This window comes from Mesoplodon densirostris, chromosome 14 (genome assembly GCF_025265405.1).
Source record: "Mesoplodon densirostris isolate mMesDen1 chromosome 14, mMesDen1 primary haplotype, whole genome shotgun sequence".
NCBI lineage: Eukaryota > Metazoa > Chordata > Mammalia > Artiodactyla > Ziphiidae > Mesoplodon > Mesoplodon densirostris.
The window spans coordinates 79502777-79520750 of NC_082674.1; the positions used below are offsets into that span (position 1 = coordinate 79502777).

Below are 17974 nucleotides of genomic sequence, written 5' to 3' on the forward strand. Positions count from 1 at the left end.
TTGGAGACTGCTTCTCTCAGAAACACGCACATTCAGTTACCCAGAAGCTTGGCCCATTCTGTGTCTAATTATAAGCCCCCTCTTACCTTAACCTTTGGTCCAATGGTTCAGACCTAATTTATGTGAGGAGACTTATGCCTGGAGATCTCTGAGGCAAATAAAGGCTAGCTCTTTATTAGCCCACTGCGTTGTTCACTTTTGTGTTTACTGGGGGACACGGCTTTGGGGTTGAAGGTGGCTAGCGAGAGCAGATGACATTGCAACCCCCTTCCAGCCTAGACCCTCCAATTACCTACAGCACTACACACCTCACCATGTAATAGGTACAGAATGTACTGAAGACAAAATTCCACTGCACAACGGACACCCAGCTAAGCCAAACTAGCTGAGACCAGCCTGTGGGCCTCTCAGCCATGCATCTTCCACCCAGGAGGCCAGAAACTACAGAAAGAGTGGTGAGCCCGGCAAGCTGGATCCTAAGCTATGCTCCTGTATCCCCCCCAACATCAGGGGGCCTCCCTGCCCAGAGGGAACCCATCACCCAGAGAGTGAGGGGCAGGATGCAGAGGGCTGGGAAAGCATCGACAGAGAAGTCCATGGTCATTTCCTTTACCTCCCAGAGAGGCTGATTCAGATGCCACATGAAAGGCAGGAGAAGATACCAGCACCAGAGAAAGGTCCCAGCCAGAGGGAGCCCCTTCCACATGTTCGGAGGGGACAGCCAAGCGAGGAACAGCAGTGACTTGCATGTCCAGGCCCCTGAGGTGACCACTTAAGGTTAAAGCACCTTCTCTCAAAGTGGGGTACACTGCCATGCCCAATATATGTGATAATATATATAAAAACAACTCTACAGAGCCGGGCAAAATCTGAGTGCGTGTTCATCATTTGTTCCTTCTTTCCTTTCTTCTCCACCCCAATTTCTGGCTGTTACCGCAGGGATAAAAGGCAAGAAGGAGAGGTGGGCAAGATGATTCTGCTCACAGCTCTGCTTAGAATCCTAATATGTCCCAGCTACACGGGACCGACCTCCTCATTTCACAAATGAGGATGCTGACACCAGAGAGGTGAACTGCCCCCAAGGTCCCACAGCACTTTGGCGCCAGGGTCAAGATTAGAACTCAAGAGCTTAACCACATCATACTGGCCTTGTCTGATTGTCTTCAGTCTGCCTTCCAGGTCTTCAATGCACAGGAAATGGGACGCACCAATACCCTTGAGATTAGGACTCTACTGATGTCCCAGATAGTTGCATAGGGGCAAGTCCTGGGCCACTGTTGAATGTGACCTCTGGTATTGGTCCTGGTGGGATAAGTAAGCAATTCTGCTCCCACTAGCCCTTTCACAGAGGCAGCTCCCTATATTGACATGTCCTCATTCAACAGTGAATCAGAGGCCAGTTGAGTTGGCCAGTAGCTTTGCTTCGCACCAAGGTTAATCCAATTCTTACAAGGTCTCAGAGTATCTCAAATTATTTCAACGATATTAGAGAGTTTTCAAAACCAAATTAATGTAAAGTCACTTAGGTATAAGAAATGCACACTTATATGCCCCATTTTACCTAACTTGGAACTGGGAATCAGGGGAGGAATAGTGACCACCATTCTGTTTTGGATCCCAGACCTCTTCCATCTCTAATGCTCTGCAGTTCTACAGTCCAGCCAATTAAGCCACAAGTAGGCAACTTAAGTATTTCTTGTCGAGGTCAGGAGCAGAGTCCAGGGCCACAGAGACTTAGAATTAGGAAGGTCCCTAGACACGCTCTCATCTTGACCTTTGCTCTACAAATGTAGAACCAAACACCCAGGAGACGATGTGAATCATCCAAAGTCCCCTGCAATGCACATCAACACAGACTCAGATGCACCGACCACTCCTACCCCTGCCCTCCCAAAGCCCAAACTTCCACACAGCATTTTGTTGTTAATCCAAAGATCATTTCAAGTACTTTCAAGCCCAGCTTGAGAAAAAGGCCCACTGGGGCTGTGGAGTTGTCATTAAGAAAAGTCCAAAGTAAAATCTAACCTAAACCACTAATTCATAGTTGGCCAGAAGCAACAAGGAGAATACTATGAATACATATTTATCAAAAACATCGCAGCTATGGGTACCGTTTTCAGAACCAGTCTGAGTGAGAAGTTGGAGGTTATAAACAAACACAGAGTCCTTTAGTAGGTCAGTAATATCAACAGTCCTCATTTCATGATAAGCAGGGTTTAAAGGGACAGTGTGGGTTTTTGCTAAGATGTGGACGGGAAAGGACCTTCACGCTTTGAGGTTGGAGGAGAGAGAGAACTGAGGAGTGAAAGAGAGGGAAGCATAGGCACAGCAGGTAGTGGGTGGGTGAGGAACCAAATGATTAATATAAATGCATTGAACACGCAGCATACAGCAAAGACAAGCTTCTGGGGAGCGGAAGGACATTACGGGCAGACAGCGGCCAAGGAGTCTCGGGAAGGGGCGGCCCCAGCAAACCAGGCAAGTGAGGGAGATGGGTCAGAGCAGCGGGGATGTTTCCAAAGACTGACCCACCTCATCTGGGTGTGAAACATGGATTTCACTGCCTCATGACTGAAAAACAAAACAGACACCCAAATGGAAATCATTACCATTGGCTTATCCCGTATGGCTAGCAAGGGTGCACAGCACTCCAGGTTATGCCATCAAAGCTCTGGTCATCACAACCATCTCTATCCCAGCCCCTCCTAGCTGGGCTCCCTTGACAAGATGCAGCCTGCTATAGTGGAAAGTGCACTGGATTTGGAAGGAGAAGTTCTGGGTTCAAAGGGATTCAGTCCTGGACAAGTTGCTTCACTTCCCTGGGCCTCAGTATTCTCATCTGTAACCTGGTAATGAGACTGTCATGAGACAATGCATAGTTCGTGCCCCGGTCTAGGAAGATCCCACATGCCGCGGAGCGGCTGGGCCCGTGAGCCATGGCTGCTGAGCCTGTGCGTCCAGAGCCTGTGCTCCGCAACGGGAGAGGCCACGACAGTGAGAGGTCCGCGTACCGCAAAAAAAAAAAAAAGAAAAAAAGGTAACTACATGAGACAATGCATTTAAAAGTAGAGTGCTACAGTATTTTTCAATGGCAGGGCACAAAAAGTATGTGAACCATTCATGAAAGATGCTCCAGGTTGCCCAGTCCTGTTTGAGCGCCAAATCATGGGCAAATTGGGCTTGGAGTACCCCTTCAGAGCCTTGGGGTTTTCTGAGTGGTACACCAATAAGGGCTTCACCTTAGAGTCCCCAGCTGTGTGGCCACCAAGAAGCAGCATCAAGCGATCTTTGGATGATTCAAACCCTGGCTCAGCTTTCTCTTCTACTGAAATAAACCTTTCTTCGGGCATTCTTTTCCAAAAAAATAAAATAAAAGTAGAGTGCTAAGAAAACACATGGGAGGCTATTATTATCCCACTAACAAGCATCTTGGACAAATAAGGGTGGCCTCTTTGAATGTCTATTTTGGGAACAGTTTGAACTGTGTCTGGAGACCCATCACACAGGTAGTATGCAGAAATTACTGGGGTTAGAACTGGGCTCCTAACACCACGTCCAGTGTTCTTTCCACGATGGCAGGCAGCTAGACAGTGACTGCAGTCACCACTTGCGCAACATCCAAGAAGCTCGGGTACAATGTGGCTGCTCGAAATTAGTGGATGCATGGAAGCCAGAGCGGGCACTGGTGATGATCTGAAGAAAGGGCTCCCAGGTTCTTGTGGCTGCTACATGTGGTGACAAGAAGAGCTCTGGGTCACCACCACTTAGGGGAGTGGTGTCCAGAAAGAACAGCCCCACATGTGAATTTGATCTCCTCTGCCAACCAGGGTAACTCCAGACACCAGCTCCTCTGGGAGGAGGACTCCATGAGGTCCAGGCCAGTGACCCCAAGAGGCTTACAAAGGGAAATACAAATGCTGGGGAAAGATAATCATCTGGTTCCAAAATGAACTGTCCTGTCTTGAGTGACTTTCTCAAGTGCTTAAAAGCCTACTGTCATGCAGGCCCTTGCTTCCAGAAATAGGAAGGAAAAGGGAAATCGGAGCCCTCGCTCTGTTGGAGCTTAAGCTTGATTCTTGGCTGAGAACCAGAAACCATTATCTTTGGGGGGAAGCCTGCTCATTGTTGATGGCGGCTTAGAGTCAACTTGCACCTGTCATAAGAGCTCGTCTCTAAGAGCAAAAGAAATATTGGTTAGGCCTCATTCCCCCAAAGCCCCCCAGCCTGAGCCATGGACAACGAGGGGCTCATCCTGTTTGCTGATGCTTCTCCATTTGCTCCCCACCCCAAATTCCATTCTCTGCCCTCCTGTCCCCTGATCTGTGCCTTCCAGGGGGGCAGGGCTGACCTCTGAGGGCTTCATCACCCAGGTTCCTTGGCCCTCTGGCTTCCGGTTGGGGTTTGGCCAATGGGAGGAGATCAGAAGATGGGAGGAGAAAGAGGTTGGGGTATTTAGTCTCTTGGCTCTCCCTCTGCCTCGCCACGGTTCTAGCAGTGGCTGGTTTCTCTACAGGTACAGCCAAGCTGTTGGAGCGGGGGTGGGGGGTGGAGAAAGGGCCCCCTCCCATGGCTACAGCTCTCACCAGCTGCAAGAACAATACTCCCTCCATTGCCCCTCCAGGTCAAAAGGTGGTAATGGTTTCATTCTGTCACTAGACCCTGGACATTTCGCCATTCTTTGTCAATTTCTTCGACTCTACCCACACTTCTGTCAATTGTCCTTTTACTAAATTCTCTTAGGGTAACCCCTGCGTGTGCCTTCTGATTTCTGCTGGGAACTTGACTACTCCTGCCAAGCGCCTTCTCGGTTGATGATGTTCTGCAATGACCTCTCGATAGAAAATCTCAGGCTTCAAGTTCTAAATCATGTAGTAGTTAGAGGTTTATCTAACATATCTAGGCAACCTCAAGAAACCTACAGAGACTCCAAAATTACTAATGTGGAATTCTTTGCTATCTTCCTCATTATGTTTCTCCTATTCACAATTATTCTAGAATAAAATTTCTATTTTCTGTCCATTTGAAATCCATGCTAGCTCAGGTTCAACAGGTTACTTTTGGTTTAAATCAAGCGTACAGACAATACCGTAAGGTCTCCCCATCCCCATGATACCAACCCAAGTTGAAGACATACTCACTTGCCGTTGTTAAATATGACCGTGCAGTTGGGCCAGCAGTCATGGTTCACCAGGCCCAGGTTGGGGAAGATGCCCACACCCACTGCCTGCAGGCCTCTCTGGTCACTGAGCGTGAAACCATTGCAGTTAATCTACCCAGGGGAAAAGATGAGAGTCAGCTAACATAGACTTGGCGCAGAACACCCTCCAGCTGTTGAAAGTGTTTTAAAAAATAGAAAACCTGGTCTCATCCCGGAAATGCTTAGAGAGTCTGGAAACAAAACAGTCAGTCTCCTGTTCTCTGTGTGACTCCAAATGACCCTCAAGACTAGTACCATGGGAGTGTCTCATATTTGCTAAAATGCACCACCACCTTGAAAGTTTTGGGTAGCTGTATTCTACAAAGGCCCAAAATGGGAATTCCCTGGTGGTCCAGTGGTTAGGACTTGGTGCTCTCACTGCCGGGGCCCCAGGTTCAATCCCTGGCCGGGGAATTAAGGTCCCACAAGCCGTGTGGCACAGCCAAAAAGTAAAATAAAATAAAAAAATAAAAATAAAAAGGCCCAAGATGGAAATGTTGGTCCTGAGAAGTTTCTCCTTTTTCCTGTATCTGGGTCTCACGAGTCTTCCCCAGTGCCTATCTTGGTTTCTCTCTCTGTGCCCTTCTCTGCTTTGTGTGTGTGTGTCTCCCCTGCTACCTTTGACTACTCTCAACTCCTATAACTATTCATAAAATAAAATTAACATCTGTTTTTGATTATTTTGTGTCTGGTGGATACCTTGTACTCCCTGTCTACAATTTTAAAATCTGATGAGTGCAACATTTATCTCTGAATGCCAGGCAAATCAAATTGGTTACTGCTTATACGGCACCTGATTTCTTTTTCCTTAAAAAAAGTTATTTTTTATAGAAATAGATTCCAAATGTCTGCTCTCAGGGTATAAAAAAACGTATAAGAATAAATATTACCTAGGATACATTAATATCTGCACACAAATTTCTGCCAAATGTAAAAATCATATATATAAATACATGCTATCCATAATATTTATAACACAATATACATTTATAGATATATACTGATCTGTATAGTACATAGCTATTTGTTATTGATACTGGAGGATAGTCACTTTCTCCATCAATCTTATTGGGCATTCAGCAAGTACATGAAGTTAAGCCCGTCAGTACCACTAATAAGCTGTGTTACCTTGGGCAAATTTCTTTCTTCTCTTATTTTCCCATCTGTAGGTTGAATAAGTTAGACTAGATGATCTTTATGGGTCCTTTCAGCTCTACACCTTGGTGATTACACCATCCTTGGCTGTAGTCCCCAGACCACCTTAGAGATACTCAAGATAGTCTATGACACCCATTCACACCAAGGCTGTGGAGCACAGAAACTCCACATGTGAGAGTAGAAACTCTGGCATCAGACAGACTGCTTCTAGACCTTCCTTGGACACCAGCTCACTGTGTGACCTTTGGAAGTCCTGTAACCTCTCTGGCCCTAGGCTTTCTGTTCTATAAAATAGGAATGTTAAAACCATGGACTTCATCTTGTTTTGTAAAGACTGCATAAAATAATATCTGGAAGGCTATGATGGTTAATTTTCTGTCAACTTGGCTGGGCTGGGGTGACCAGATATTTGGTTAAACATTATTCTGTATGTTTCTGTGAAGGTGCTTTTTGGATGAGATAAACATTTGAATTGGTAGACTTTGAGTAAAGCAGATTACCCTGCACAATGGAAATAGGCCTCATACAATCAGTTGAAGGCCTTCATAGAACAGAGACTGACTGCCCCTGAGCAAGAAGGAATCCTGCCTGTGGACTGCCTTTGAACTTGAAGTGCAATTCTTCTTTGGGTCTTCAGCCTGATGGCCTACCAGCAGCCCCCACAATCACAAGAGCCAGTTCATTAAAATAAATCTCCTTCTCTCTCTCTCTCTCTCTCTCTCTCTCTCTCCCCCTCTCTCTCTCTCTCTCTCTCTCTCCATATATAATATATATATATGCTATCCATAATATAATGCATAGAGTATAATATACTATATGTATATATATATGTACATACATGCACACACATGAAGTACATCCTGTGGTTCTATTTCTCTGGAGAACTCTCGCTATTACAGAAGCACTGGCACATGGTGAGAGATGCTGAGTGTGATCATGCTACTGTAATCACAATAACCCCCTCCTCAGCCCACTCACCAGCACCCCACAAGGGGCCGGGCCTGCCAGATGGGAGACATGCCCCCATAGCCCACGGCCTGAGACTGCTGAGCCCCTGGGCTCCCACCCCGTCCTCCCGAACCCTCATGGCTTCAAGAGGCCTGGATAGGTTGCTGAAGGCAGTGCCCTCCAGAAAGCCCCTACTCTCCTCTCCCTGGTTCCCCACGATCAGCACATCAGATGTGGGAAAAGGAAGAGACTTACTTCCAAAGGGACTGGTGGGCAAGAAGGGATAGTGACTGGGTCTTCGTTTTCAATGTGGAGAAGAGAAAATATAGGAAGTGCAGACGAACGAGAAGGTAAATCACCATCAAAATCTACCGCTCAGGGCTTCCCTGGTGGCGCAGTGGTTGAGAGTCCGCCTGCCGATGCAGGGAACACGGGTTCGTGCCCCGGTCCGGGAAGATCCCACATGCTGTGGAGCGGCTGGGCCCGTAAGCCATGGCCGCTGAGCCTGCGCATCCGGAGCCTGTGCTCCGCAACGGGAGAGGCCACAGCAGTGAGAGGCCCGTGTACCGCAAAAAAAAAAAAAAAAAAAAATCTACCGCTCAGAGCTAATGAGTAGTTTACGCCTGGGGTGCTGACTTCAGCCACGGCAGGCATGACCTCAGAGTAAAGGAAGACCAGAGAACTGGGTGAAAGTTCGTCATGTGAGGTCGCTGTCCCCCCTCCAGCGCTTCTCTTGGCCTCCCCTTCCACTCCGACCGGGCAGCATCTGGAAGGTCCTTCGTCGGCCAATCCCAGGGCCAATCCCAGGCGCCAGCCCAGCCCCAAGGCCACTGTGGGAGAAACCTTACCACGCCGAAGATCCGCGAGATGTACTGCATGCTGAACTGCTGGCTCTGCGGCGGCCAGTACTGCAGGAAAGTGTCCACGTCCCCCCGCAGCTCTTTCTGCTCCTCCTCCCCGAAGTGTTCCACGTGGTTCTGCAGGTCGTCCACGGGGACCAGGCAGCCCTCGGTGAGCCCGCCGCCCTCTCTCTCCACCCGCCACATGACGCGCGCCGCCAGCCTGCGCAGAGGGGCGGGGTTAGAGAGGCCTCGCTGCGGTCATTCATTCAACAAACGCTTGCTGAGTGTCTAGCGCACGCCCGGCCCAGTGTCGGGCCCAAGACACCGTTTTGAACTAGACGGATGGAATTTCTTGTAGCATGAAGCTTCTTAGAGTAGGGGAGACCTAAGATGAAAAGATAATCTAAACTACTGTTAAGTGCTATGACCCAAATCAAACAGGGTGACCTGATAGGGAGCGGCTGGGGAAGGGGAAACCAAGGTGATCAGGGGAGGCTTGACAAGGCACCCCCTGGCTGCCAGCGGAGTGAACAAGCGCCCGCCCTGTGCAGATGGGGAAAGAGCAGCGACTACAAAGGAACAGGGAAAGAGATTAGACACAGGAAGGTGCTGGAGCTAGGGAGCCAGGAGAGGAAATCACATAAAGGTGGAGAGGTGGGCAGAAGCCGGGTCACGTGGGTCTGGGTAATCATGGGAGGGGTCTGGGGACACAGTGAGGTGCGGCAGCCTGGGTCTCTCCTGACTGTGCGGCTAAGATGAACACTGGAGAAGGAGTCTGACGACTCCACTTCTTGCTGTGTGACCCTGGGCAAGTCACTTGACCTCCCTGAAGCTCTCCAGTGGCAAGTAAAGTGAGGGTAATATGTATCCCCTGCCGTGCTAACCTGCAGAGTGTTGGTTCACACACGGGCCCCCATCCACAGAGGGCAGGAAGAGAGGCAGACAGCTCCAGATTGGTGGGTGGCAGTTTGAATCAGCAGGGGACTTACTTAGGAGGCTTGTCTTGGGCGGCCACAGATAAAAAGATCTTGGCCCCTGCCAGCCAAATCTTAGAGTTTATAAAGAGGCCTTCACTGGGTTCAGTCCTACCTTCCAGATGATTTCAACACTGCATTACTATCTCAATGCCATGTTCTTGGGCAGCTTCTGGGAGGCGGGGAAGGCAAGCGAGCACATTCCAAGGACAGGGGAGGGGATGAAGAGCCTCTGATTACCTGGGTCCAGCTTGCAGGTCAACCGGAAGTCATGTCCTCTCCATGACCTCCTCCAACACAGAGGTGTTTAGGAGACAAAGTGAGGTAGTGGATGTCCACATCATGTGTGAACTTATTCACATTCTTAATGATTAGATAGAGAGAAGGCAGAGAAGACAATCTAGGAGGGGAAACAGTATAAGCAAAAGCCCTGAGGCAGCCCCAAACGTGCATATGCAGGGAGCCGAGGCAAGGAAAGCCTGATCTGGAAGGAGCAGAGAGGAGGAGAAGTGGGGGATGTTAACGTGGGACAAGAGGGAGGGCCCTGGAAAGCACAGAACTTTGTTTTTTGGGGAGGTTTTTTTTTTTTTTTACATCTTTGTTAGATTATAATTGCTTTACAATGTTGTGTTAGTTTCTGCTGTACAACAAAAGTGAATCAGCTGTATGTATACCTATATCCCCTCCCTCTTGGGCTTCCCTCCCACCCTCCCCATTCCACCCCTCTAGGTCGTCACAAAGCTGATCTCCCCGTGCCATACAGCATAGAAAGTACAGAACTTTGAGTATGACACAGAGGGCCTTACTTCACTCTGAGGGCAGAGAAGGCCCACTTGTTAACTGTTAGGCAGCCCATGCCCACAAGATAAAGCCTGTGACCAAGGGACACTTTGGTGACTCTCTGCCACTCATTAATTTTTTGACACAGTCAGATCAATTTTTAAAAATTAAATATCGGGGGGCTTCCCTGGTGGCGCAGTGGTTGAGAATCTGCCTGCCATTGCAGGGGACATGGGTTCGAGCCCTGGTCCTGGAAGATCCCACATGCCGTGAAGCAACTAAGCCCGTGTGCCACAACTACTGAGCCTGCGCTCTAGAGTCCGCGAGCCACAACTGCTGAGCCCACGAGCCACAACTACTGAAGCCCATGAGCCTAGAGCCTGTGCTCCGCAATAAGAGAAGCCACCGCAATGAGAAGCCCCCACACCGCAGCCAAGAGTAGCCCCCGCTCGCTGCGACTAGAGAAAGCCTGCACATAGCAACAAAGACCCAACACGGCCAAAAATAAATAAACAAATAAAATAAAAATTTAAAAAAATTAAACACTGGGGAGCCGCACAGAACAAGTCTGCCGCTCCACTGGAGATCCCCTCATAGATGGGCTTCCCAGACCAAGGGAGAGCACGGAAGAAGTGACTATATCCTGTCTCTTTGGGACTCTTTCCTGATTTGCACTCATCCCAACTTGCTTGGACCTGGGCATGCTGTCCCTGCCGCCATCCCCCGCCTGACATTTGGAAATCCCAGTCCCCACCCCGGGGCCCAGCTCTGACCTGATGTTCTCATTGGGCACCTTCCCATATCTCTTGATGGCCGAACACTCATTCTTGTGGTTCAGCCAAGCATCCTTCTGGCAGGTGCGGTCACAGTAATGGGCAAACTTGCACTGCCCGCAGCGATGGAGCTTCTCCTGCCTCTTGAAGCAGGTGTGGCACACAACATTCACAAGGCTGGAAACGGAGGGAGAAAACCTGTGACTGGGGGACACCACACTGGCTTTGGGGAGACTGGGGTTCGGGTACTGGCTGTCCTTGTCTTTCTAAGCTTCAGATTCTCATTTTTCAAAATGAGGGGCTTGGGTTTCCAAAGATCCCCTCTAGCTGTAACTATGCTTTTGGCAGATATTTTTCGGTGAAACCAATGTAGGGAACTTTATTGTGCTCTTCGTATAAGCCCTTCAATTTAATTCAGCAAGAGGTCGTAGATTTACAACCTTTATGCGTTAGCCCCCGGGAATACCACAAGTTGCTGGACGAACACTTGAACTTGGGATCACCATGCAGCATAAGCACCACTATAATAGAGAGGGGCACAGGGTATTCCTGGATCACAAAGAGGAGATCCTGGAGGAACCAAGGAAGTCTTCTAAGCCAAGGGAGTGGGTGGAAATTCCTCCCAGTCCTCTTGCCAAAAGTCACGTCATTTGCACCGTGGCCCTGGAGAGGGCATACTGTGTGACATATTCTTCTCATTGTTGAAATGGAATGTCCCTTTCCCCAAACAATAAAAATATCGTAACTACTTACAATATGATGGGACATGAAACATGACATGCTTTACACAAAATGAAGTCTACACGTTATGATGTATGTCATAGTTCTGTGTGTTTTGCAGGAGTAAAGATTGACAAGGCTACTGATGTCACAGATGTTATCTGATGTATTCTCCTGACTCAGAGAGAGAGTGGAAGTGATGGGTGGCCAACCTCACAAACTGCTGTATCCCCATCTGCTGTGATGCTAGTAATTTGTTACTAGTCAGAAAGTACTCAAGGGCATGAAAGGTTAGTGCTTATTTATAACTTACAGTAGATTCAAGGTTATTCCCATAATAATGTCTTCCTCTCTCCCTTGCATTCCCTTAAGCTTTCCCAACGAGAGAGGAAGAGTGGAATTACCCTGGCATACTTACAGTTGCACAGAATCCGCAGCGCATCATAACTATGCCGCTACTGCTACTTTGACCAGGAGAAGGCTGGGGACAGAGACCCAAGATGCTCCAATATAGATTTCACCCCAGTCTGGGTGATGGAGAGACCTTTACAATCATGCATATTATCCCTTATCAGGCCTTGACTCGGTGCAACTATCAGTTCAATAATATCTCACCTTCATATTGTCTCATGAGCGTCTTTACAATCACTTTGCTATAATAAACGTTTAATTACTTTTCATGAAAAGAAAATGTGATCAATCTGAAATGATTTTTCTCCTAGTGAACACATAGTGGGTTCCAAATGTTAACCACCAAATTATTTTCTACAGGCTCACACACCTGTTTAAATCTCATTCCACAATTTTTCTAGGACTTAGAGTCCATTTTTGAAAGCTGGTGAAATCCAGGAAGTATTATGAGCTATCTCCTAATTTAGATCTCCTTGAGATGAGGCTGACCGTTCTCTCCATCACCCCACCTGCCAGTAAGGCTTAGCCACGAGGCTGGAACTAGGAAGAAGGAAGAGGGTGTGTCTGATGCAGAGAGGGGCTCCTCAAGCTTTAGTGCGCGTGCACATCATCAGAGATCATGTGGTTCTAATTCAACAGGTCTGGAGTGGGGCCTGAGATTCTGCATTTCTAACAAGCTCCAAGGTGTTACTGATGCTGCAACTTTAAGTAGCATGAATGTAGATATGAGAGATAACCTAAATTCTACCCTTTCTTGGGGGCGGGAGGGGGGCAGCATGTATGGAAGTGTCAGGTAGGCAGGAAGCGGAAGTTTATATGAAAAAAAAAAAAAGCTTGTCTTTCTGGTCTCCATCTCTTTTTGTTGGTGGTGGGATGACTTTACAGAAAGTCAGACCTGGAGTAGGTCAGAGTTGAGTTCAGCCCCTGATTCCAGTATCTACTGACTGTGTGACCTCAAGCAAGTACCCTAACCTCTCTGAGCCTTCGTTTCCTTATGTGAAAATGAGAATAGCAACACTTAGATCTTGATATCATTTAGACAAATGACTATTATCTTTCTTTAATTTTTTAAAAATTATTTATTTATTTTTGGCTGCGTTGGATCTTCGTTGCTGCACCCAGGCTTTCTCTCGTTGCTGTGAGCGGGGGCTACTCTGTTGGGGTGTGTGGGCTTCTCGCTGCGGTGGTTTCTCTTGTTGCGGAGCATGGGCTCTAAGCACGTGGGCTCAGTAGTTGTGGCTCGTGGGCTCTAAGCGCGCGGGCTCAGTAGTTGTGGCTCGTGGGCTCTAAGCACGTGGGCTCAGTAGTTGTGGCTCGCAGGCTCTAAGCGCGCGGGCTCAGTAGTTGTGGCGCACGGGCTTAGTTGCTGTGCCGCATGTGGGATCTTCCCAGACTGGGGATCGAACCCACGTCCCCTGCACTGGCAGGTGGACCCTTAACCACTGCACCACCAGGGAAGTCCCACTATTACTTTTTAATGAAACGTACTTGGTATCTTAAAAAACTCAAGCAAGAAGAAAATTACAAAGAAGTTCCAAAATTCTTCCACTCTCAGAGTGATTCAAGGATTAAGTGAAACAACGTGTAAAGTAGCAGCGAAGAGCCTGACACAGAACGAGTCCTCAGTAGGTGTCAGAGGTTGGACCAGGTGATCTCTGAGCACCTGCTCTCCTCCAGCACCCACTAATTCCCAGGCAGCCACCACAGAGGAAGACTTCCCAACTGGAAGAGAACCTATAAGTAGGGGGCCAAGGGTACTTACGTGATAGAAATACCAGCCCTTCTTTACTTCCCCACCATGAGAGCATCTAAAAGACGTGATGTCTTAGAGGTAAGTGATAAGTGAAATAAGACAGAGAAAGACAAATACTATATGATATCACTTATGTGTGGAATCTAAAAAAACACAACCAACTAGTGAATATAACAAAAAAGAAGCAGATTCACAGATATAGAGGACAAACTAGTGGTTACCAGTGTGGAGAGGGAAGGGGGCGGGGCAATATAAGGGTGGGGGAGTAAGAGATACAAACTATTAGGTATAAAGTAAGCTACAGGGATATATTGTACAACCCAGGGAATATAGCCAATATTTTATCATAACTAAAAAGGGAGTATAAACTTAAAAAATTGTGACTCATTATATTGTACACCTGTAACTTGTATAATATCATACATCAACTATACCTCAATTAAAGTTCTAAGACCACTTTTTAATTTATTTATTTTATTGAAGTATAGTTGATTTACAATGTTTCAGGTATAGAGCAAAGTGATTCAGTTATACATACATATATATAATATATATTCTTTTTCAGATTCCTTACCATTATAGGTTATTACAAGATATTGAATATAGTTCCCTGTGCTGTATAGTAGGTCCTTGTTGTTCATCTGTTTTATATATAGTAGGTGTGTCTGTTAATCCTAAATTCCCAGTTTATCCCTCCCCCACGTAAAACCACTTTTTAGATTACAGAAGAAAGAGTGCTTCTTCCAGCCAGCTTAACTGGTGACCTTCACCAAGCCTTGTTTCTCCTCCTTAGTCTCATTTTTCCAGTCCCCACAAGAGTCCCATTCACACAATGCTTTGCCATTGAAAGAGATGTTTTTTAGCAATTCTCTTGTGCTAAACCTTCACAACAACCCTTTAGAGTACAGGTCATCACTATCCTCACAGGGATAGTATTCTCATAGGGGTCCCTGAGGGCTGACACTGCTCCCAGCACAGAAGGCAGAGGAAGCCACCAAGCCTACCTACTTTGCCTGCAGCCCTGAGTGTGCCCTGCCGCAGCCAGTGGTCACCACTCACTTTTTGCTCTGCAGCCCTGGGCTATGTCATCTGTCAGAGTCAAGTGGGATGGAAAGGCAGCTGTTGCTCAGCTCCTTGTATGGAAATAACCAGTTACTGGACAGATAAATGCAAATAGAAGGTGCCTGCAAGGTGAATGAGACCTCTAAGGGCACAGCCAGAGAGAACTGGACCAGCAGTGCTGGCTTCCTGGGCTGCTTAAAAACTCTCATCCTGCAAAGTGGTCTCCCCTCAAAAATCGAGGGGGAGGGCACATGTCTTAAAGAACATCACATCCCTCAAGTACCCAGAGAACTATACAATATTTTAAATTCCGTCTTTCTTCCTTGTTCCTTCCCATCTTTCTTCTTTTACAAGTATTTATTGGGCATCATTTGCAACAATGTGGATGGACCTAGAGGGTATTATGCTTAGTGCAGTAAGTCAGAGAGAGAAAGACAAATACTGTTTGTTATCACTTATATGTGGAATCTAAAAAATAAAATAGATGGATGAGTATAACAATACAGAAACAGATTCACAGATATAGAGAACAAGCTAGTGGTTACCGGTGGGGAGAGGGAAAGTAGGAGGGGCAGGATAGGGGTATGGGATTAAGAGGTACAAACTACTATGTATAAAATAAATAAGCTATAAAGAAATAAGCCATAAGGGTACAACACAGGGAAATATAGACTATTTTGTAATAACTTTAAATGGAGTATAATCTATAAAAATATTGAATCAATATGTTGTACACCTGAAACTAATATAATATACTAAATCAACTATACTTCAATTTTTTAAATTTTTTGTTTTTATTCATATTCTTTTTTAACTATACTTCAATTTTAAAAAGTAAATTTAAAAAGTTTAAGTTTATTTAAAAATATTTATTGAGCTTCTATTATGTGCTGTGCATTGAGCTAGATGACAGAGGGCCTTAAAGATAAAGAAGATACAAACTTTGCCTTCAAGCAGTCCCAAGGCTGGGCTGGGGCATAAACACATATAAGCAAGGTGAGGCATGCCATCCAGGAGTGCTGGGAACCTGCTGCAGGGTTCAAGGTGAGGGAGGGAGGAATCTGGGAAGGTGATCACCGAGGAGTGGGGGAGGCACTGTTCTGACCCTCTAAAAATGAGTTGAGTTGTACTCAGAAGGTCAAATTCTTCCACCATGGAGAGGCACTGGCACGAATCAAAGGCTTCCATGGGGGGAGGAGTCGGGGCAGGCACATATAGGAGAGAGGAGGAGCTGTTTGACCAGATCATAGGATGCACCGTATGGGGGAAAAAGTGTTGGAAAAATGACCGGACTGTGGGGGACCTGGAATGCAACTCTCAGTAGCAAGTCGTTATTCTGCAGCAGAGGGAAGCCACTGGAGGCTTCTGCAGAGAGGAGAAACACGGCCACATAGGGAAAAACACTTTCTTTTCCCTATGGCATCTACCTAATGTCCTTTTCAAATGGTCCGCGTCAACACTTAAGGGGCATCACTGGATTCACATTTGCATGATTATGTACCTTAGCAGAAGTTAGGTGGTACTGCATCCCTAGGTCAGACCTAGGGATTACCTATTTATTTTTAACATCTCTTTCATTAAAATAGCACTTCTCAAGATTTTCTCTGGGCTTCCCTGGTGGCACAGTGGTTGAGAATCTGCCTGCCAATGCAGGGGACACGGGTTCGAGCCCTGGTCTGGGAAGATCCCACATGCCGCGGAGCAACTAGCCCCGTGAGCCACAAATACTGAGCCTGCGCGTCTGGAGCCTGTGCTCCGCAACGAGAGGCCGCGATAGTGAGAGGCCTGCGCACCGCGATGAGGAGTGGCCCCCACTTGCCGCAACTAGAGAAAGCCCTCGCACAGAAACGAAGAGCCAACACAGCCATAAATAAATGAATAAGTAAATAAATAAATAATTAAAAAAAAAAAAAAAAAAGATTTTCTCTGCCGCAACTCCCAGGACAAGGCTCACACGCCCCACTCAGACCTGGATGCATCTCCCACATTCTACCTGAGACCAAACCCCTCTTCCCAGGCTCAGAACACATCTGAAGGTGACATTGTTATGGCGACAACATGGCATTTGACCTAATCTATGTTTAAAATGCTATTATCCCCAAACTTCTGCATTGAAGGATTAGTTAACAAAATTTAGCAACACAGCTCACAACGGGTCATATGACATTTCGACATGTCTGACCTCCACAGCTAAATTAAAGCACCAAATTAAAAGCATATTTCTAAATCTACTGTGGTTATCCTTAAAATCAAGTGCCAATGTTTAAGGCTGTAACTTGAATACTTTCACAGTTACTCATTTTCTGAACTATCTGTTCAGGAATTTCTCTAATCCCTTTATTAAATTATTTCCATTTATAGCATCATTTATCCCCCACCACCTACCCACCAGCTGTTACCAGATTAAAGGCTACACTTGCGTTTGTGCATATGCCATGGTTAATTTTCGTGTTCCCACAGCCCCACATAGAATTACATGGGCTGAAAGCCCAACTCTCTCCACGGGACCTGAAGAAGCTCATAGTTGGTTTGATTTTCAAAAGCCCAGCTGACAGTAATTTCTTTTAAAATACCTTTATTTTTCTCATGTTCTCATCTTTATTTTTCCCTACTCAGATAGACAGATAGATAGATATTCTCATATTCTCTTGGGCACTTTCAACTCTTTAAACAGAATCATTTAGGAGCTAGTCAAGAACTTAAAAAAATCCACTATCTTTGCCACTTCTTAACATCTTTGTGATAAATTGGATTAATAGGAAATTTATATTATTGGTTGTGGTAGGCTGGAAAATAGCCCCCCAAAAATGTCAATGTCCTAATCCTGGAAACTGTGAATTACCTTACATGGCAAAAGGGACTTTGCAGGTATAATTAAAATTAAGGACCTTGAGATGGGGAGATAATCCTGAATCATCTGGGTGGCCTAACATAATCACAAGGGTCCTAATAAGAAGGAGGCAGGAGGTCAGAGGAGGAGAAGAGGCTATGTAGCTGCTTTGAAGATAAAACCCAGGGGTGCAGTCATTCTGTAGAAGCTAGAAAAGTCTAGGAAACGTAGTCCTGTGGACGCATTTCAGATCTCTGACCTCCAGAATTGTACAATAATAAATTTGTGTTGTTTAAGCCACTAAATTTGTAGTAATTTTTACACCAACAGTAGGAAACTAATACATTGGTTTGTTATTATAAACACTTTTTTTCCTGTATAATCACATGTATATTTCTATTTCTTGCCTATGAGTTTTTGGATTTAACCATTCTCAAGCCCCAGAACGAGGTGTTTATTCTTCTGAAATTGATGGGTGTGTATTCTTTCTTTTATTAAGGCTAAATAATATTAATTGGACTAACAA

At 46.3% G+C, this 17974-nt stretch overlaps 1 protein-coding gene and 1 non-coding gene across 3 annotated transcripts in view; one reads left to right on the forward strand and one right to left on the reverse strand.

Annotated features, from left to right (window-relative positions):
* SMYD1 (SET and MYND domain containing 1) overlaps window positions 1–17974 on the reverse strand; it is a 37936-nt gene that overhangs the window by 12832 nt on the left and 7130 nt on the right. The window contains exons 2-5 of one of the 2 annotated variants that reach the window (XM_060117531.1): window positions 10673–10849; window positions 8152–8365; window positions 5139–5269; window positions 2533–2571 (exon numbers count right to left, since the gene is read on the reverse strand). In XM_060117531.1, the coding sequence (XP_059973514.1) occupies window positions 2533–2571; window positions 5139–5269; window positions 8152–8365; window positions 10673–10849 (561 nt within the window). The remainder of the gene's footprint in view (window positions 1–2532; window positions 2572–5138; window positions 5270–8151; window positions 8366–10672; window positions 10850–17974) is intronic. The other variant, XM_060117532.1, reaches the window with a different exon arrangement.
* TRNAE-CUC (transfer RNA glutamic acid (anticodon CUC)) lies at window positions 5539–5611 on the forward strand. Its single transcript has one exon. It is a non-coding gene; the product is annotated as a tRNA-Glu (tRNA).